The sequence below is a fragment of the Grammomys surdaster genome, unplaced genomic scaffold (genome assembly GCF_004785775.1).
Source record: "Grammomys surdaster isolate TR1022 unplaced genomic scaffold, NIH_TR_1.0 100, whole genome shotgun sequence".
Lineage (NCBI taxonomy): Eukaryota > Metazoa > Chordata > Mammalia > Rodentia > Muridae > Grammomys > Grammomys surdaster.
This window is the reverse complement of record NW_021604579.1, coordinates 15,630,090-15,651,965: the sequence shown is the minus strand read 5'-3', so window position 1 is coordinate 15,651,965 and position 21,876 is coordinate 15,630,090. Positions and strand designations below refer to the sequence as shown.

The 21,876-nt window shown below is 40.9% G+C and overlaps 2 protein-coding genes across 8 annotated transcripts in view; one reads left to right on the top strand and one right to left on the bottom strand.

Moving 5' to 3' along the window:
* Wdr78 (WD repeat domain 78) overlaps window positions 1–11,186 on the bottom strand; it is a 68,065-nt gene extending 56,879 nt beyond the window's left edge. Inside the window, exon 1 of the mRNA XM_028784523.1 lies at window positions 10,923–11,186. Coding sequence (XP_028640356.1) covers window positions 10,923–10,969 — 47 coding nt within the window. The 5' untranslated portion in view covers window positions 10,970–11,186. The remainder of the gene's footprint in view (window positions 1–10,922) is intronic.
* Window positions 11,138–21,876, top strand: part of Mier1 (MIER1 transcriptional regulator) — a 51,396-nt gene continuing 40,657 nt past the window's right edge. Inside the window, exons 1-3 of one of the 7 annotated variants that reach the window (XM_028784534.1) lie at window positions 11,138–11,328; window positions 12,365–12,465; window positions 15,053–15,126. In XM_028784534.1, the coding sequence (XP_028640367.1) occupies window positions 15,067–15,126 (60 nt within the window). In that variant the 5' untranslated portion in view covers window positions 11,138–11,328; window positions 12,365–12,465; window positions 15,053–15,066. Of the gene's footprint in view, window positions 11,329–11,550; window positions 11,631–12,364; window positions 12,466–15,049; window positions 15,127–16,203; window positions 16,324–21,876 lie in introns of those variants that run through there. The other 6 variants (XM_028784538.1, XM_028784556.1, XM_028784541.1 and 3 more) reach the window with 6 other exon arrangements.

The window sequence follows — 21,876 nt, the reverse complement described above, 5'->3', positions numbered from 1 at the left end:
CAAAAAGTTTTCTGAGACATCACAGTTTCTACTCTTCAATCTCAAGACCCCTGATCACCTGACCCTTCCTTTTTTTTTTTTAACCAATTAACCTTTTAGATTTCTCTTCTATGTCAGAGTCTACAGTTCACCAGCTATATATCACTCTGACCATTAACTTCACCTCCTATTTCCCCTGCTTGACCTTTGTTGTTGTTGTTAGATGTTTTCCCTCTGGGTAAATGACTGTGAGAGTTTCAGGCTTTCCTATATTAGCTTGCCTCGTCTAAGAAGAAAGTATGTCCCAGACTGGCACTGGGCAGGTGCACAATTCTTGACCCCCAAATTTCTTCCCTTCTCCTCCCTTCTTTTAGATACATTATCAAACAAAGGATAACATTCAAGCTAAATAGCTTTAGTTACATTGAGGATGGCAGTTCCTTGTGTAAAGACACACCTCCACCCTCTGCTACTTGGCACACAACACTAGGGAAAAATATTGCCTTTAGGCTACATGACATACTTCACCTTCCAATTGTGCTACTAAGCTTCCTTACATCTCAAGAAGGGGATTTAACTTTATACATCTCTCCCTTTTTATTAGATACACTGGATTTCATGTAATTCTGTCGTTTGTGATTCTAATTGTTTCCATGTGTTGTTTGATGTCCTAAGGAAGAAATTAATAACAATAGCCCATGGCCACTTCCAAGTTTTCATTCACTTTATACACACTGGAATTTTTTTAACATGTCCAATTAAAATCAGTATGTGTATACTTGTAAATGTGTTCTGGTGATAATTATCAAACAGCCTGAAAAATACACACTGCTTTATAAAGTGGGTACTCTGAACTTCTTAAAGCCTATTAAGATGGTATCTTTGGGTATATTAAGTGTTTGAAAAAACTTTAAAATCTTATTCATTTATATAAAATAGTATTCACTAGAGTATTAAGATAAAAGTTTCATTAAGCTATATATTTTAATGTTAAAATACACAGATTTTGGTAGAGTTTTTTTCCAAAATAAGTTCTAAAAGAGGATTTGATTTTCATTAAGTCATAGGTAATATAAAATCACAGGACATTAAAGCACCTTATGTTAATTAAACATACCTTGGGTACCTAAGTGAAAATCCTTTTATTAGGTTAATTGCTATAGATTTCTTTGCCAAAAATATTTTTAATTAAAGTTTTTTAAAGGCTATTATATATACCAAATGATGGATGTGTTTATCAAGGATCTTTACATTTTCCTCTCATGGTAATTATAGAGATATAATCATAACAAAGAGTAACATTCATAATCCAGACTTTCTTCCCAGGTTCCTATTTTGTTGAATTTGAGCTAAAGGGAAAAGAAGCTCACCCCTCAACCCCCAAGCTGAGGAGAGAACCCAGCGCCTTGCACCTGCCATTGAGTTAAATCCCCAAACCTATAAGGCATCTTAAAACCAAGGTGTTAGTGCCTGTTTTAAAGCATTGTCAATTAGGTCACACTCGTCTTGAAAAGTCAAGCTGTCTTCTTTATTTACATTAAGGATCACACTTTTTGTAAGTACAGATCTGAAATTAGTAACTGCTTGGTGCTATGGCGAGATAGTCAAGGTCAGCCACGGCACCAAAGACTGACAAACACCTACCTGGAACAGTGGCTCTCAGCTCTCCTAATGCTGAGACCCTTCCTCATGCTGTACTGACCCCAACCATAAAGTTATTTTCATTGTTACTTCATAACTGTGATTTTGCTACTGCTATGGATCATAATGTAAATATTTGTGTTTCCCAATGTTTCTAGGCAAACCTGTGAAAGGGTCATTCTTCCATTAAAGAGGTAGCAACCCACAGGTTGAGAACTGCTGATCTGAATAAAAGGTGTAAGATCTGGTTTTCAAATCCATCTGTATGTATGGTGATGTATGTGTTACTACCTATGCGTTCTTATTATTGTCCGTATCATTTACTTGGTTCCAAAATAGCTTCTAAATTTTTAAAAATAAATTACAGCTGTTAAATTAAGTTCAATTGCCTTTTTGTTCATAGCTAGAGTTGAAAAGGAGATTTAATCAAGATGGTCGGGCTAGGGGGTAAAATTGAACAGACCTAGTTAGGACATTATCTCTGATGATTTTTTCAGTTTTGGTTTTACAGCTTTTCCTAAGAACAGCCTCATCTGGATGTAAGGCTTGCTACCCCAGGCACTGGGAGGATAGCGCCTCTCTCCTGCTTTCCACTTTCCCTAATTAACAGGTATTCAGTTGGCTCAAAAGAAAGGAAAATACTCCTAACCTAACTTGTTCTGGTTGTCTTACACAACCCAAATAAAAAGTAAACATTTTTAGACAAAACATTTCTAAGTACCTGTTATAATAGAATTTATACCTCTAACAAACTGGGTTAATTTTTTGGCATAAGAACGGTGTCTTCAAGGCTGAGCTGGCTCTATTAGAGACCCCATGCCTCACTAAATACAAGTTTTAAGCAAATAGGCAAAGGAATCATAAACATTTTTGATAAAGGTTAAAGACAGATTAAAACACTTTCTGGTGAGAAAGGGCTGGGTGTAATTTTGCCTTAAAGTGAAGGATGTTTCAAAATGCAAATAGGACAGATCCAGAACCTAAATGTGTTGCAGAAAGGTTTACAAGACAATAAACATGCTTATAGCTGACTAAGGATACTAAATTAGGGAAACTAAATGATAATACTACTGGTTCTGTTACATTAGTAAGTTTTTTTAAACTATTGTCTCCTAGTCATGATCTCAAAATAACTGATTAAGAACAGAAAGAATTTTTATTTCTCCCTTTATTAAAAAAAACGTTTAAAATTTATGATTAGGTTTACTTTTGTTTTTCCATTTGGTAAGGGATAGGCATTGCCTTAGTAATAGGGAAAAATTCCTTCTTGGGATATGTATTAGTCAGTTTTCTCTAGAGTCACAGAACTTATGGAATGTCTCTATATATTAAGGGCATTTATTGGAATGACTTACAGTGTGCAGTCCAAGTAACCCAACAAATAGCAGCTGTGAATGGGAAGCCCAGAATCTAGTAGTTGCTCAGTCCCACGAGGCCGGGTGTTCAGCTGGTTTTCTGTATAAGCTGGATTTGTGACGAAGTAGGTTCCAACAGATGTGCTGGCAAGTAAGTGCAAGCGGCGAGAAGGAAGCCTTCCTTCTTTCATTGTCCTTATGTAGGCCTCCAGCAGAAGGTATGGTCCAGATTAAAGGGGTATACCACCATACCTAGACCTAAGCTGTTCTATACTTGGAACTTGCTCTGTCCTAGGCTGGCCCTGAACTCAGAGATCTGCATGGCTCTGTCTCCTGAATGTTGGGGTCAAAGGTGTGTATAGACCAAGTTCCATGACAGCCAAGCTTAGGCCATGAAGGAGTTGGAAAACTGAAAGCTGGTGATAATGTAATAGAACAAGGGGATCATGTTTCAGCTTCAGCAAACAGCAGACTCAACAGCTGTGGCCATGTGGTTCTGACTTTAGTCTAGAATAGACGGGACTACTGGGACAATTGATGCTGCTTAGCTGGAGCTAAGAAATCAGTGGTAATTAGGAGGCCAGCATCACTGAGGTAAAATCTTCTGGGAAGTGTTTTGTAAGAGCACAAAGAAGCTGTGTTCCAGAGATATCAAAGGTTGTATGTACCCCATGCTGCAGCTGGACTTGGTAACATGTAAGAATCACTCAGATGGTACTGGATTTGAAGACATGAAGGAGTCATGGAGAGCAGCTTTGAGAGGCCAGAAAAGGCCACTGGTGAAGGTGCAGCCTCAGTTGTGGTTGATGGCCCAGGACTGAATGGATCATGCAAAGAAGTTGAGGTGTGGCAACATGAAGGGGGCCTATGAGAGGCTTTTGGTGAAGCCTAGCTGCAGTAGAAGACCCCAGTGTTTTGGAGATGCCAGTGCCATGGAATGACCACCAAGAGCAGCAGCAGCAGTGGAGTGGAGTCAACCAGGACCTAGAGTGCTACAGAGGGCAGAACTGGATGTGTGGATCCCAGACATTGGAACAAGAAGCTGTAAAGTTGAAGTTGCCTTGGATACCCCAAGATGTTAAAAATGTCAGAGCTGTGGGATACCTGCCAAGGATAGCTACTAACGGAGCAGACACAGCACAAGAGAACCACGTCTGCTGCTGAATGCCAGATCCAACAGCCATCAACAGGGATAAAAGGAGTTGGAGGTCTGAAGAGCACTTTTGACACCAGACGTGGAGACATGGAGTTTGCCCAGGTGGTTTTCTGTCTTGCTTTGGTCCAGTATTTCTTCAGCATGATATTTTGGAATGGTAATGTATATCCTGCATGATGTTAGAGGTATGTGATCTGCTTTTTTATTTTATTTTTTTTTATTTCTTAAGGCATTACAGCTAAGAGACTGCAAAAATCTCAGAAGAGACTTTGAACTGGATTTTTAACATTTGTTGAGATTGTTATAGACTATGGAACTTTTCAAATTAGACTAAATGTATTTTTCATTATGCTATGCCTATGCCTAGGTATGGCCCCCTGTAGACTCATGTGTTTGAACAAGCCTATGGGGGCCAGAGAGTGGAATATGGTGGTTTGAATATGGTTGGCCCAGGGAGTGGCACTATTAAGAGGTGTGGTCTTGTTAGAGGAAGTATATCACTGTGGGGGTGGGCTCTAAGATCCTCCTCCTAGTGCCTCAAGATAGTCTTCTCCTGAGTACCTTCAGATCAAGATGTAGAACTCTCAGCTCCTTCTGTAGCACCATGCCTGCCTAGACACCGTCATGATGATAATGGACTGAACCTCTGAACCTATAAGCCAGCCTCAATTAAATGTTGTCTCTTATTAGAGTTGCCTTGGTCATGGTTTCTCTTCTCAGCAATGGAAACCCAAGACAGGGTATTCTTGCTAAATTACATAGTTATTAAATTACATAGTGATTATGGAATTCAATTAAATCAACAAATATTTAATCTATAAAATTTGGCTTATTAAATGAGCAAGTGACACTAATTCTTAAAATGAACTAATGCTTTGGCTCTCATCCAAGATCTATCCATTTTGGAAAACATCCATGATCTCATTATAAAATAAGTACCTAATGTCCTATGAAAAACCAAGTAAAAACTATATGAACCATATCTATAGAAGGATAACATGCTATTAATAGAGACTTGGAAATCTAATAACTAAAAATTCAAAACTGGCTACAGATTTTTTTTCCCAAGATAATGAAAACCAGATAATTTCATCAGTGGAAGAATAAAAGATTTCATTCTGTCCGGAGAAAAAGACTATTAGGTACTCCATGTCTTAAACTCCCAGGGACATATCCACAGGAACCTCAGAAATGCTGGCTGATATTTACCTTTGGGTGCATTAACAAATGAGTATCCCAAATAAGTGAAATTTTCCTCATTGAAAAACACACACCATGGCATACCCGTGGAGGTCAGAGGACAACTTACCAGAGTTGATTCTCTTCTTCTATCATGTAGGGTCATGGGGAATGAACTCAGATATAAGGCTTAACAGCAAGCATCTTTACCCTCTGAGCCTTCTCACAGGCTCATCACTTCTCTTTTAAAGCTTCCTTACTTTAGATTTATTTTGTGAGTAGTGGGATAAGTGTTTATATGTGTACCTCATGCGCCTTGTCCCCACAGAAGTCAGAAGAGAGGAGACCAAGAGTACATGAGATCCTCTGAAACTGCTATTTTGGGTGAGTGTGAGCCACCATGTTGCCCAGGTCTGCTGCAGGAGTAACAAGGGCTCTTACCCTCTGAGCCATCTCTCCAGCCCCACTTTCTGTTTTAAAAATCCTTTTATAAACACATTATTAGTATTTAAGATAGTCAATATTTGGCTTTTTAGTTTTAAATGATAAAAGCAATGCTAATCTCAGTCTTAATGAAGTTACAGTAAGAATATGTCCTTTCACTAGTCATGTTTTTTAGAACTGCTTCCTAAAGAGGAAGGGCCCCTTAGCCCTTTCAGGGCCCCTATTGTTTTTGAACCAAGATTCAGTGAGGGGGAGGACCAATCCTGAACCAAGATGGGTGAAACCCTTAGACCTCATCAGATGTTTCCTTGTGCAATAGATGGCAGTTAGCTCAGAACCTCACAACTGGACCAAGAGCACAGAGTGACTGAGGACTGCCCAGCCACAAATGGGACCCTGCATTGCACACCTTCCCCAAGGCTCAGAGACCATCAAGTGGACGTGAAAAGACTGTAAGAATCAGATATAGGGGAGGACAGGAGCAAAACAGTGTCATCTGGATGGCACAGGCCTGCTGCATGAGTGAACTCACAGCAGCAATAGCTGCTTGCGAAAGAGGAAACTAGTCAACATTCTAGCTGAGATGCTATAAACAGCTGATTAAACATGTGTGTGTTCAATTTTCTTTAAGTATGTGACTCCTAATACATCACCTATAATCTAGTGAATGGCCCACATTCAGAAGTGTATAAACAGTACAACCTAGAGTAAATGGGTTATTAAATTAACAACAAAAAAAGGATAAAGTTGAGGGGAACAGGGAGGTTTGAGAGTTTTGGGTTGAAGTGGGAGTAGGTAAGGGGAAGAGGTGGGGTGAGTATCATCAAAATACACTGCATCAAGTTCTCAAAGAATAAAAACATTTATTGAAAAAGGATTCAAGTATTCTCATACATGACATAAATGTAAACACACATGTCTACAAATTTGGTTCCTCTTAAAATGACTGATGCTGAGTGGATAGGAATTCATAGCATTGAACGATACTGACAAGTTCAAAGACTTTACATCTATTATTTTGTAATTCAATTCTTATTAAAACTCCAAGATACATATATAAAGCCTTGTGAGCAAAATGCTAAGCTAATCCCGTAGTTTGTAGGCACATGTCAACTGATCCATGTCTTTCCCTAGAACCAGAGTGAGTAGTTTTTACTTCTAAAGCACAATAAGGAACTGCTGTGGACATGTCTAGATATTAGTGACTGCCTGGTGGAGCTATCTGCTAGCAGTTGAGAATACAGAGTAATGTGAGTTTCAGGGGAAGGTAAAGGTAGAGATGCTATGTGACCAGTGAGGTAAATACACAGAGATGCCAAGAGCCTAGTGATGTAAGAGCCATAGATGCAAAGTAACCAGTGAGGGTCAGAATAAGAAAATTAATAAATCACACCGAATTTGCCACTTTATTTATTTATTTATTTATTTGTCTTTTTTTGAGACAGGGTCTCAGTGTGTAGCTCTAGCTGTCTTGGAACTCACTATGCAGACCAGGCTGGGCTCCCAAATGCTGAGACTAAAGGTATGCATCACAATGCCCAGCAAGCATGACTTTTTGTTTTGTTTCTGTAACTTTTTTAAAACTTCAGAATCTTTAGTTCAGAGTGGCTCAAACTCCCCATTTAGCTGAGGATGACCTTGAACTTCAAAGCTTCCTGTATTTAGCTCCCACAGGCTGGAATTGCAAGTCACCATGCCTGGTTTACATGGTGCTGAGGACCAAGAACAGGACTACATGCCTGCTAAGCAAGCACTTTGGGATACCCTACCCAACTCCCTAATGCCTTCTGAATTTGAACCACTGATTGTAGAACCTCTGGTGGCTTCTTTCTAACAATGAAGACAAGAACTATAGAATGAGCAGGCTTATTCATGCTTTTCATTCCATCACATAAAGATCTTTAATGTCATCATTTCTGATCTCACAGAAAGACTGAACTGAATACCACCACTTCTTTTTTGTTCCATCAGACAACTGAGATCATGGGACAAACAAGTACTCTAACAATTAGAGATGCCAGAGAAAAAAAGACTACAGCTTCCAAAAAACTGACACTTTATCCAATCAGGGATCAGAAAACGTAAAGGACAATTGGCTGATTACTGAAGAATGAGCAGAAGAGGCTAGCTTAAAACATAAAACCTGGGAACAGCTGTAAGGAGCCAGCACACTTTCATTTTAACTCCATAAACTCAGCAGGTGGATGGAAAGTAACTGTTCACATACCCAGAACAATCTGTTCTCCTTATCAAGTACCTATCCTTATGGAATGCCATTTTACCAGAGCTGAAGCAACTTGTTACCAAGGCCTAACACAGGGGGATGGGGGTGGAGGAAAGTAACCTAGCTCTAGCTCCACTTAGCCATCTCCTCTTAGCCAATGAGGAAAAACAGCCGAGAAACAAAAATGGTGGTATACACTTGTAATTCCAGCCTTTGGGAAGTAGAGGCAGGAGGATCACACTCCAGGGACAAGAGTCCAGTAGGAGACCATGACCTAGTCATTTTATAGAACAGCCTCTTCCCAGGACATCTTACACAACAGCAGGGCTGCAATACAAAGGAGTATAAAACAACTGCAAAGTTCACAAACTTTAGGAAGTCTCTACAGGAAACATAAAACCCAAACCAAACCAAACAAAACATATCAAAATGAGGATACTAGAGGACATCCAAACCTTAAACATTTAACACCTCCAGCAGAGAGTAAATACAGCTTAATTCCTAATCATACAAATTCAATGATATATCTCATGCTCAACAACAACAAAAATGTAGGGCATATTGAAAGGCAAGACTAAGTGTGAAGAGGCAAACAAAATGACAAACCCAAGGACTATCACAGAAAGTTCCCCACTCTGCTGAAACCCACCATCATCCATTTCCACCAATGTATGTAAAAAGTGCCCTGATTTATGATTTGTCATTACTATCCAATCTCATGAGACATTTACCACACCGGAGCCTGGTACTTGGGAAAACTTGAATGTGTGTTCCTGGGCCATGGTCATTCACCCTAAGCTCCAGAGTAAACCATTCTTATTCCCTTTGAAAGGAAAACCATGGCTGTTTTGGTGTTTGTTTTGCATTAATAAGTGTTATATCATTTTTGTCTTACCTTGTATAAATTTAATTTAGTTTCACTTTAACATCTCTATAAAGGCAAAACAGAAATTGGGCAAGAAAAACCAGTAACAAGTTAAAAACGTGTATGTATCTATTTATTTGCTCGGTTAATACATGTGTATTAAGACGTTCTTCATTCTAGGTAAGAGTCCAGCAGTACACAAAACAAGAGAGACATAATGTGAACTGGGCAGTGGTGGTTCACACTTGCAATCCCAGTACTTTCGAGGCAGAGGCAGGTGGATCTCTGTGAATTAGAGCCAGCCTGGTTTACAGAGTGAGTTCCTGAAACCCTGTCTTGAAAAACCAAGGAAAAAAACCAAGAGGATATAATATTCTTATGGAGGTAAGTTTGAAGCATAATGCAGGGTGAAGCTGATGCTAGAAAATAAAGTATTATTTCACACATGGAGACATCTGACACAAATGAGCGACTCCTCAGATTATCGGGCATACACTATTCCATAGGTCAGGAAATTCCCAGGGTTGGAAAAGGGAATACAGTGTTCCGTGTGTGTGTGTGTGTGTGTGTGTGTGTGTGTGTGTGTATGCTGGGGGGGTGTTACTGTCATACTCAAGTGGCACAATCCAAAGCCAGATCCTTCGGGGACTTGGAAGAATCGGAGCACTTACTCAGAGAGAAAGGGAAAATCGTACAGAAGTTTTGAGCAGACTACCACATGGAGGGTGTTGGCAAGCAGACTAGTCAGCCAGCTATTCCGACACAGAAATGACTGTTAGGTCTGGATAGCACAGCTATTCCGAGAAGTGAAGTGGCCCTCACTGAACAGCCATACGGATGCATACCGGAGGAAGTGCAGGAGTTGCAGTTTAATGAACTGGGCATGGCTGTGTACTGGAAACAAAGGGGCAGTAAAATAAAGCGCTGACGATGAATTTTGAGCACACTTTCTAAGTGTAATCGCTTCAGTTTTCCCTAGAGATCCTGAAGAGAGACAACTTGTGAGTCGTGCGTATACATAACTTTTAAAGGCACAAGGGAACAACGAAGTGAACCATCTGCCTCTGCAACATATATTTAGGAATCGGACAGGTTGGTAAACTATTTTGATAAAGAAGGCCAGGCCAGGTGGCCCAAGCCTTTAATCCCAGGACTTTCAAACCAGTTCCCTATCAGTCAGGGCGACAGAGGGAGAAAGAACCTAGATCTAAATCTACACAAATGGCTATTCATACATAAAAATAACGGCAGAAACTAGTCAGGAGCCTAGTGAAGACTGAAAAATGAGAGGTGTCCCATTAGGTAACTGAAGCATTTCAAAACTCAGTTAAGTGGTCATTTAGATCAAAGTTGGTGATAGGTTAGTTAACAACTAGTGTCAACTGATGGTTGTGAGCTATTGAAAAGCGCTTTTTTGGCGAATCGAAGTATGGCCAAAAGGCTGAGCAGTACACTCAAAGGGCAAATGCAAGGCTGTCTCCCCAGAACTTTCGGTAAGTTCAAATGTCGAACAATTAGCTGAGCAGAGGACTGAAGAAAAGATGTGGCTGTTCTGGGAAGACCGCAAAGCGACTGAAATGTTCGCGCATGATATGGGGGAATATTTTAGTAGACATTCAAGGAACCACATCCAAGTTCAATGTCACATGAGTCCACATATCTTTGGGCCTTTCTCCTGGCTTAGCAGCATGTAGTAAGCAGTTAAGAGGCTTAAGACAAGCTGGCAGAAGGAGATGAAAAAAAAAGTTCTCTACAGGCGTACATATTAAAATTAGCTTTGGCTGCTCAGAGCCCAAGGAGCCAGAACACAACGAGAAAGCTTGGAAGTTGAAAGACCAAATGAAAGAATACAAGCAAAAGCGCTTGGAAGAAATAGGATGCAGGGTGGCCCTCGACAAACCCTGGTTCTTGGGTCGAGCACAGCATCGGGGGTTTTACACATCTCGAACTAAGCCAAAGGATACGGAGCTGCCTCGGCGCTCCGCAGGATCGAATGCGTTGGGAACCCCTTTCCAAACCGAAGGGCTGGCTGTCTCCGGGATCTGGAGGAATGGGCCACGGAACTAGTGCGGAACTTACGCGGCAAAGATGGCCTGCTTGCGGGTGCTCGTCGGAGAGCTGTGCATGGTGGTGACTCTTAGACTACGGCTCGGCGCCCATTCCCCAGAGGTTCTGCGGTACCCGGACTCCAACTGCCCGCTCAGCAGCTCAGGAATGTTTGCCGGGCGTCATGGCGACCGCGGAGCCTGGCTCAAGAAGCGGCCGCGCGGTTGGCTGGCCGCTCGAGGTTGAGGAGGAGGGCGGAGGCGGAGGGGAGGGTAGAGGGTTGGTGGAGCTGGAGGAAGCTCGGGCTACGATTCGGAGGAGGCGGGCGGCCCAGGCCCCAGGCCCCTCCCAGGCTGCGAGTCTCCCGGCTGCAGGCGGATGGATGGGGCGTCTCCAGGCGGCGGCGGCAGCAGCGGAGGCGGCGGCAGCGGCGGCGGCTGTAAGTGCAGCCTCCACAAACCATCTTACCCAACCTTCGATCGGGGAACCAGGGCCCCAGAAGCGCTCGTAGTCTCCTTTCCCCACTTCCCCTCCCCCACGGCAGAGCGCCGCCCGGAAGACTCTTGACTTCCGGGGCGGGGCTGCCCGAGTCTACGGGGTGGGCTGGCGGCTCGGAGGCGCTGCTATCTGACGCGCATGCGCAGCTTCCGCCCCGCCCCTGCCCGGTCTTTCGGCCTTCGCGGTGGCGGCGGCGGCGCAAATCTTCGCTGCTTCCGCGGCGCGCCGGGACTACGCTGCGGAGTGAGTTTGCGGAGCGGGCAGGCCAGCTCCCGCCCTTTTCGGTCGGCTCTTGCTCCACGGCAGGGGTGTGGCTTCCTGGCCACTCCCCCGTGGCTCCACCTCTGTGCCCCTGATTTCCCTAGCTGTCCAGCCAGTTGAGGTTGGCTCTCTTAGCATAGCATCCCTCGAGGTGATAGTCTCAACCTGGTTCAACCTGCGGTTGTCGGAGGGAGTTGGATGGGCTAGAGACTCAGAGAGAGCATTCAGGGAACCAGCCGCTCCCAGTGCCTGCCCCCCGCAAGTAGCCTTATTCTTTTAGCTTGTAATGTAGATGCTTGCTGGCCTGGTGCCCATCTCTGGTCCTTGCATGTTGTGTGACCTTGGGCAAGTCACTCCCCCCACTCCCGGGGAGGGCTTCAGTTTTTTCTATTAAACCTCAATTTTTGTAATTTTGCAGAAGACCTTAGGCAATTTTAAGACCAGCTAGGTTTCTAAGGCCGCTTAACCGAGATGACCTGGAATTAACTAGACTTCTCAAATCATGGGTGAAATCCAGAAATGTGATTATTGGACTCTTTGTAATCTTTAAGCATTGCTTATAAATTGCAGGACTCAATTTTTGTTTCTTTTTTGCTGAAATTGCCACAGGGCGGTTGACCTGGTTCTCAGACATCTTTTGAAAATGTGAGACTGAGTGAGCTTGAGGTAACTGTTTCTGTCTTGTCGCTACTGAGGCTTTCTTTCCTTTAATCCAGATGGTGTGGTGGCTCGATTCTCCCAGTGCCTGGCTGAGTTTCGGACGTGGTTAAGAACCAACTGGTTGAGGTTCAATGCAGACAAGACGGATGTGATGCTGGTAGGCAAGGGCACAATTGGAGATGAAGGGAGGGCAAAAGCAAACTCCCTCATGTAATAAAAACATGATTATTGTCTGTTCTAGTGTTGTAGGAGTGCTCATGGCTAAACCCTTTCAAGACTTTGGGTGACATAAAAGTAACATCAGCAATGTTAAGATTTATAACGAGTTGGCAAATATTGATAAAATGAGGCCACTGGATGAAATTGTATGAAAAAAAATAATGAACCCAAACCGTTCTTTGAAGACCCAAATTTCTCTATGTGTTTTAGGGTGGCATTAATAAAAGAACTAATGAAAAGATCATTTTTGTTTCATAGTTCTGGAGCCTTCAAATGTAATGTGCTGCTGTGCTTTGCAGCCTGTAGTCTGCCCACTAAAGTCAAGATAAATTCAGATGTCATTGAAGAAGAATATGATTATAGGTATTTTGTCTTCACAGATACAGTGTAGGCTGTATTTCTAAAGAAAAGTTTTAGGAAGTAGTTCAAAAAATAGTTTCCAAAGAGGACTCGTGGACTTGGAAATGTTACATGTATTTCTTGATGTACTTTGGGAGATATCCTCTGAGTTGCATAAACAGATATGCCTATATAGCATAGATACATTACTAGTTTTCGAATTAGGTGTTGGTGCTGAATAAAAGGTTGTATATCTTAGGTAAATGTCAGTTGTCAAAGTAGTTTTTGTTGGTTGAAGTACTAATTGAAGTCTAATTGTGATCCTAAGTATATTTGTTAGCAACTAGATATTTCTGGAGAGTGTGTGTGTTGGTGAGTGCATGCACGTGTGTGCATCATGCATATAGACACATACATGCACAGTCATACATATGCTCCTTATAGCTACTATAAGTTGTTTAATAACTTTTTTATAGTATTGGAGCTTGAACCCAGGGCCTCATATGCAAGGAAAGTATTTTACCACTGAGTTATACCCCAAGTCCTCATTTTATGTCTGCATTGAGAATTCAGTAGTTGCCATAAAAACTACATTATTGAAGAGAATAGTTGACAGCAGCTTAATATTAATTTTCCTCAAAATAAGGAGGTTTCTTAGGTTTATTTAGGCCTAATCTAGTATTTCCTTTTTTTTTCTTTGTTTTTAGAAACCAAAACTCTTGCATAAAAGTTGGAATTAGCTACATTTTTTTTTTTAGTTTAACTTAAACATTTTAATATAGAACTCTAACAGAATTAACTACATTGGATGTCACATTAATAAGTTCTAATGATTTCGATCAGGTTATTGGTGAATTTTTCCTATGCATTTTACTCTGCCATGTCCTGCTTTCAAATACATGTTGTTTTTTTTTTTGACTGTTTTGTTTTCTTTTTTGTTAGCCCAAGTATAAATTTTGACTGTTTACATTTGAGTACAAAGAGAATGAATTCCTCATGGATTTATGCATAGTGCTGAAGAACTAGGAGTGATGGGTGAAAGTGATGAAGTAACTTTTAGCTTTTAAGGCAGGGAAGAATGGGCCAAGCATTTGGACTGTTTTTGAAAAGAGTAGGCAGCCTCTTCAAGAGTGAGTCTCTGGAAGTCTGTCAACACAGGCAGAAAATCTTGACAGCAGAACTTCCTGACAGATCTTACCTGACTGAGGATGGCAGGCCCTACTTAACAAAGATAGGGCTAGTGAATTGTTACACATACCAAAGGGGTAAGGAAGGGTTTCCAGAAGGACATAGCTTTTCTGAAGGTGGCTTCGTAGATTCTGAACAATGGGATTGTGGAGAGAATGAAATGCAAGTATACTGAGCTCAATAGTAATGTGTTATGTATGACCTACAGGATTAGAGCTATTTCTCATCATCTCTAGAATGTCTAGGAAATACCCTAGTGCACTTTATTTTTCTAAGAGGGAATATGTAGCGGGAATTTTCCCCTACGAAGGATAATGCCATTTAAAGGTAATACTATTGATTGGAAATATCAATCAACTTAAAGGCATTTAACAATAAGTGCCCATTCAGAATGTTACAGACTTGATTTTCTGACTTTGAGGGCTCACTCAGTAAGTAGCTTAAGCAATCTTGAGATTGCCCTTTACCACAGTTGAAATTTTTGTTGATGTTTTAACTGAAGAATCAAAGACTCAATAGAATGAAGCAAGTTGTACTTTAATATTAAAATTCAACAATACTCCAGTTTTCCTTTTAGTGGCCATCGAAAATTCACATATATTAACCTTGCATATTTTAGTGCAAAGTCCTCTTTCATCCCCAGGGTATAACTAGCTACCTCTGAGCCCTTTATTATTTTTACCTGTGCCCACTTCTTACCTACACACTTTCATCATTTTTTGGTCTCCAGGTTTTTTTTTTTTTTTCACTCAGTGAGAACTATTTGGATAAGAATTGACATTTTAAAAAGTCCAAGGTAGTGCCTTAATTTAATAAAACTATATCTGTGCTAAAATATTTATTTCCCTCCAGGAATTTGTGGGGGGAGGAAGCTTATATAATAATCTTTAAAATAAAGTGAAAATACTATACAGTGCAGTTAATGGTAAGAATTGTTTGTAGATTTGGGAACCTTAAAGTTTTCCTTTCTCTTCTTTCCCTTGCTTTTCTTTCAGTAGAAAATGTGCATCAGATGTTTATGTTTAATTGGTTTACAGACTGTCTCTGGATTCTTTTCCTGTCAAATCACAAGGTAATGTCCTTTCACTTGGCAGCTACTTCATATACATGTACATGCAGCTTATTCATGCACAAATTGTTATTGGGCTGAAGACTTTCAGGTTCATATCCAGTGTTTAGAAATGGGAAAAGGCTTGATGGAATCTAGAATTTTAAGGAAATAGAAATAATTTCCGAAATCAGCATTCTCCCGTATTGCATTATAAGTATGATGTTTAAGAATGTACACATTTGTGCAATGTATTTTTTAACCATGGTATATTCCTTAGAGGTAATGAGTATCATTTAACTGATGGATTTTTGGTAGTCATTTTTGAAATTAAATTAAGAATCCTTAATTGTGTTGGAAAAAACTGATGGCCTTAAAAAAAAAAAAACAACAAACTTTTAAACCTACTGTCCATTTTAATATCTGCCTAAATTATCTACTTTAGGAAACTGGATAAATCATTGGCTCTGGCCATTATCAGTACGGACCTCAAGGCCAGTTAGCAGTGCACTAAAACAAACTTTCTTCTTGCAAGTATTTTAGGCATTGCAAATATGTACGTTCTGTCTCCGTGCAGTCACGTAGGCATATCCATCGAAGAGCATTACTTTACATTTGAAACTTTTGTGTAGTTGTGCAAAAATTCATCCGTCGTAGAGCTGTGTTGCTACTGGCATCACAAAAAGTGAGGAAAATGTAGTGTTCTCTGCTCTTCATCTTTGCGCTATGCAGATTTTGGGGAGTTTTCTTGCTGGGAATCACTAGGGGAAGTATTTGTCAGAGCATGCTTCATGTTGCTGTCACGTCAGGCAACATCTCTTTTCTGGCAAAAGCACTTCAGAAGTGACCGACCGATAGGATAGGAGGTATTTTTCTCCTGCATCCTGAGTACCCGGAGGGGACCTCTGCGGATCTCGCGCGCGGTCCTCCCGGTTCCCGCCCGGGCCCGCCCCTCGCGCGTTCCCCAGGGACGGCGGCTGCGGGACTGCGCACTCCCTGCTCCGCGCGCGCCCGCCGGCCTCTTCCCCTCCCGTCCTGCCGAGCCGGGCGCCGCGAGGGGGCGGAGCGGGGTGTGGTGGCGCGCTCGGGCGGCTCCTGCGCGTTCCCGCCGAAGCGGCGGCGGAGAAGGCAGCGGGAGCCCGGCGGCCCAGGCGCACATCCGGGTTCTGGCCGCGACCCGCCGCGGCGATGTGACCCGGTGGCGCGGCCAACATGGCGGAGGTAAGAACGAGCGCCCCTCCCCGGCGGGGCCTCGGTGGAGGGCTGCGGGCGGGAGGCGCGGGCCTGCCCGGGCCGGGCCCGAGGCGCCGCTGCCCACCTGTTGTCCGGCCGGGCCGCTCGGCTGGGCTCCAGGAAACTTAGTTGGGCGCAGAGGCGCCGTCGGACTTCAGGGAGTTGGGAGGTGGCCACTGAGTGAGGAGCAGGCGAGGGCACCCGTCCGGAAGCCGTCCATGGCGCAACTTCGCCGGCCGGCCCGCGCGGCCCGCGGATTCCTCTGCCTGCTCCCGCGAACTTTCTTCCCTCCCGAGCCCAGACGTCGCTGCTCCCGCCAGCCCGCGTCACCCCCTGCCCGCGACTGCTGACCTGCAGTCTAGGTAGGGGGAGAGCAGGCTGACACACCTTTGATCAATTTAGTTATTTTCCTGATAGTGGATAGGTGAGCAGGAGAAATTAACCCAGTAGGCCCTATCCAGCTTCAAGCTTGGGACTCTCCCCGGCAGAACCTCCAAGTTTCTTTTCCATGCTATGGCTCCTGAACCGACTAGGCTAGAAACTTCCAAATCAAAAGTGCCAGTTATTTATTTACCTTTTATTTTGCTTTTATTAGAGAAAACTTTTCTTGTTTCTCTAGTCCCTCTGCTGTAGGTTAGAACCCAAGGTTCTTGTGCAAGACATAAGCAAGCAAGCGCTCTACCACCGAGCCACATCCCTCCTCAGCCTTAGCTTCATTTCCTAGTAAACAAGTTCTCTTGCTTAGCGCACTCAGATTGGTAGGCAAGCAAGTTGCTTTAGGTGTAATTAGATCTTAGAATGTGCTGTAGGAAATTTTAATATTGTGTGCTTTTAATATTGTGTGGTTTTAAGCCATCAGTTCTGTGGTTTGTTCAATTCGTAATCGGTGAATTTCGTTACTATTTATTCCCCCTGAGTTCATATTGTTATATTTGGACTTTTTTTGATCTCTCTTGAGGCAAGTCGTGTAAATAAATTCTTGATTAATAAAGCAGTAAGATTGCTAAACATCTTTATGTTTTTCTGTCAAGGGCACCTAAAAATAGATTGAGGAAGTATTTGATTTTATTTACCACTTAGCTCTCAGTTTTCAACTCCTTGATTTGCTAAATGAAGTAGACAGTGGCTACTTTTATTTATACATAATATGCTTAAGCCTTGGAGTACAGAAACATAAGATGATACCTTTCCTGTACCAGTCAAGCTTCCTGGAGTAGTTTTTAGGGTGTTAACCTGTTCTTCTGTCATAGAATGACCTTTATATTTATGTCTTGCTTTTTCTTTCTTTTCTTTTTCTTTTTTTTTTGTTTTTTTTTTTTGTTTTTTGTTTATTTTTTGCTACTAAAGGAAGAAGAGATTTTATGGTAGCAGGACTTTTTGCTCCAATATTGAGAAGACTTAATGTTATTTAGAGCTAAAATGCATTAGGTGGGTCTTCAGGGGTGTGTGTGTGTGTGTTTTCCTTTTTGTAGTTAAAGAATTACAAGACATGAGTAGTGAATGCATTGTTTTTACTTCACTTAAATGTGCCTGGGTGTAATCCACCAGCCTTTCCTGGGCTCCAGTGCTTGTGAGATCTGACCCTTGTTGCTACAAGAGGAAGTAGAGTATATATCTGGATTTTCAGGCAACTTCTCAGCTAACCTTCTCTGGACTCCCGGTTGCTGAAAATCCACTGGATATATGCAGTAGCTGCTGCACTGCTGTGCTGTGACCTCAGGTGTATGTTGTTATGCAGTCATACTCCACAGCAAGTTATTGACATGGAAATACTGAAACTTAAAGAAACGGCACCAAAAAACTGAGTGCCAGCATGCATTTGTTTGTTTCAGAGATGAAAGAGGGCTGCATTACTGTGAGAGTAGAAGTGTGCCCATACTGGCCACCTCCTGTTTTCTAGTGATAACTGTTCTGCTTAGGTATTCCATCATGTGAAGAGGGAATACTTAGGGCTTGCAGGAACACTGGGATGGGTCAATTTTAGCCACTTGACTTTTGTTTTCATTGCATTGTTTAATGACCTGGTATATAGTTTATATTCTTAAATTGCTTATAGATTGCTCTTTGCTTTGGCTGTGTAGGATAGAACCCAAGGGTCCCATAAACTTAGAGGAGTGAAGGAACTACGTGTCAACGAAAATATCCTAAAATAGGTGAAGAAGAGAAAAGTAAATTTATAATTTTCCTTGTCTCAGATTTTTAATAACTGAGGTTTTTTTCTTCTTAGAACAGTAATTTTGAAAGACAAATTGGTGGAAAGATGATTTGGTTAAAAATATTTTTATCTCTGTATAGACTGCTCGTAGAGTTCTTCTTTATGATGTATGTAGTAAACATTTTGCGTTCTGAACTGTTGTGCTTTTGATTAAGGAAGCTGGGGCAGTGTCCATTTATTTGGCAAATGTAGGGGGACTTGAAGCTTTCTAAAGAAGTGAGGCTTCAGACCAAATCTTAAGTATTCTGCTCATATTATGTTGTTCTCCCCCACTTAAGAGAGTAATCTTGATCCTATTTTTCTAAAAAATACTTGATTTGTGAACTATAACTGGCATTAAATATGATTGGAGTGGGTAGCAGTTCTTTTTTATATGGATCTGGTCATCTTTGTGAACTTATAGGAAGTATATATTTAGTGATTCTTCAGTTGTGGTAACACTAAACAAATTTGTTGTGCACAGAAGAGTTAGTACATGTTCCCCTTCGTAGTTTCTCAGTGCTTATTATTATCCCTTAAGATTACTTACTGTAAGGTTACTGAAGAAGGCTTGCCTAGTCATACTAAAAGGGAGGAAAAGGACTGGGTTACAGGGTAGTCACAGTTTTACAAAGTCAGTGAGGGAGAAAAAAAATAAGGGGAAGAAATAGTTGATCCCTAGGGCTTTTTAAGGAGTAGGTGCAGGGACCTTTGAGAACAAAAGAATTTTGTCATTTAAATTTCAATGTATGTAAACATACATGGATTCTAAAACAAACAAACAAAAAGCTACAGTACAATTTAAGATCAAATTTTCACCTGAACCTCATGTCTCTAACAAACAAAATATTTAAATGGACTCCCTTAATATATTAAAATACGTATTTCCAACAATAATAATACATTTATTTACTATCACAATCATCCAGCTTACACACACACAGACACACACACAGAGGCCATATTCCTTGCTTAGCATTATTTGAGTTTACTTGGATTTTGGTTTGTATGTTTCTAAGAAATTGAATCGAGTTCTGTTTCTCTTCAGGGTTAGTTTCCCCACTTTCATAGCAGTGAATTAAAACTGTAAGCAATTGTCTATAGTGGTGATGAGTTTCACTTTCTTTGTTTATTATTTATTCCTCGAAGCTATCCACAATAGGAACTCCAGTGCTGCCTGAGTCTTTTAAAATATTTAATTTGATGAGACTAAGAGCCAACACACTTAATAACCTAGGTGAGAGAAATATAAGAAGAGACTTAATTTAAGGTAATGTTGGGAAACTAATCAATTTCCCATATAATTTTGATGCAAACATTGCCAATGAAGCATAAGTATGTCTTTATGGAAATAGTTATATAAAAATTTCTTGTTCGAAGTTCAGATCAAGCATGGTATGGTTTCAAAAGATTAACAAGTGGCTTCAGAATTCATTTTGACTTAACCGTTGCTTGGGCTTTTCTGTACTTTTAAAAGTAAGTGTGTGTGTGTGTGTGTGTGTGTGTGTGTGTGTGTGTGTGTGTGTTTCTAAAGAAGCACCACACAATTGCTTCATGCCAGCTGGCATAGCCTTTTCCTGTAGTCATAAATTTAAAAAATCAAGTCAAAAAAAATATTAAACTTACCCATCCTTTGGCCACATTTTGAATAGTGCATAATGAAAGTAAACCTAGGTTTTAAAGGCACTTAAAGAAATGTAAGGCTTTCATCATAGAGAAAATGAAACTGATCCGTGTTTATGCACTTGTCCTCTGTAACAGTCTGTGTAGCACAGTCAAATCCCAAAGCCAAACCTCTGGGCTTCTAGTGCTTATCTTCTATAATGCTATTCTACCTTCAGAAATCACCTTCAAGTGGTCTGCAGAGTAATGGCATTCCGGAGAGGAAAGACAAGTTTAAGTGACATACATCTGTATGGAGAGAGTGGAGTGGAAAGTTTTTGACACTATGGTGTGCATCCTGGAATAGGATGCCCTCACTCTCTCTTAGCTTGGTTCCTCCATCCTCTATGAATCTGATTTATCAGCAACCTTCCTAAGAAAATGATGGCAACACTTAAATAAATGGTGATAGAATTGTTTTGAGGGGCAAAGTCACTAAGATATTTTTTTTTTTTGCATTGAAGACACAGTGAATCTTTGAACATGATTTTTGTAAAAAATCATATTCTTTAGTCTCTTTTCTAGGTTTGGTTTTTGACTCTCACAAGTTAGTTTTCTGTTTTAGAGAACTACAAAAATGAACTAAACATGGTTGAAGGAAGCCCTGAGGTTGGAACAGTGGCCTTATCATCAAGCATCACAGTTGTGGAGTGGGGAGGCATACTGGAGCAGTGTGGCAGAGCTCCTGCTTTCATGTCAGCTTGCTGTTGTCTTTGATGTCCTCTGCCTAGTGTTAATGCTTTCTATCTTACATGAACATATATGTACCGAAAAGATTAACCTCTTAAAATTATAATTAATAAAGTTAAAAGTACTAGCTTTTAAAAAGATTTTAAAAGACGTAGAATTCCACAAAACAGTCCTCATTTTCTTTTTAAAAAAGAATGAGTAATGCATGAAAACAATTAAAAATTAAGCAATATCTGCTTCCTGACTCATTCCCTGGATGTAGCTGTTACTATTGATTTTATTAAACTCCTAATACTTTTTTTTAGTATTTTCTCCCTTTTTTTTTATCCCAAACACATAGTCTGTCTCATCATTTTATTACAAACTCGTGGTGTTCTGTTACTTGGACGAGCTGTGTATCATTTCTAAACTATGTAAATAATGAATGTAAAAATTTTACCCAAGTCTTTGCTTTGAACAAGCTAGGGTAATAAGTAATACATACACACATATTGTGATGTACACCTATAGGTGTAATGGTAGGCTATGTTGAAGAAGGTAAAAGATACCCTGAAAGGTTACAGTCATTGCAATAATAATGTTTGAATCTATTTTAAGGACATTTTGATCCTCTAATTCTTTTTGCTTGTGCTCATAAATTTTTAAATATTAAAAGCTAAATGACCTAGCCTGTCTTGGAGAAGATGGTTAAACAAGGATACTAGTTCCTAAAGAAACCTAACTGCTGAGCAGGATAAGTACCAATTTGTTTTTACATTTTAAACATGCTTTGAGCTGGTAAAAAAAGATTTTAGAAATAGAAAGTAACAAGGAAAAAAAAGAGAACAGAGAGGTTTTTGGCTTTGTCTTAGAGGTGTGAGGTATAGAGGGATCTTGAAAGAGAAGCGTCCTTAGCTCTGACTCTCGCCACCATGGAACCTTTGTCTTTTCAGTACATGGCCCAAGTTTACTATTGTATGAAATGAGTGGACAGAGGAAGAGCTGGTGCCACATTT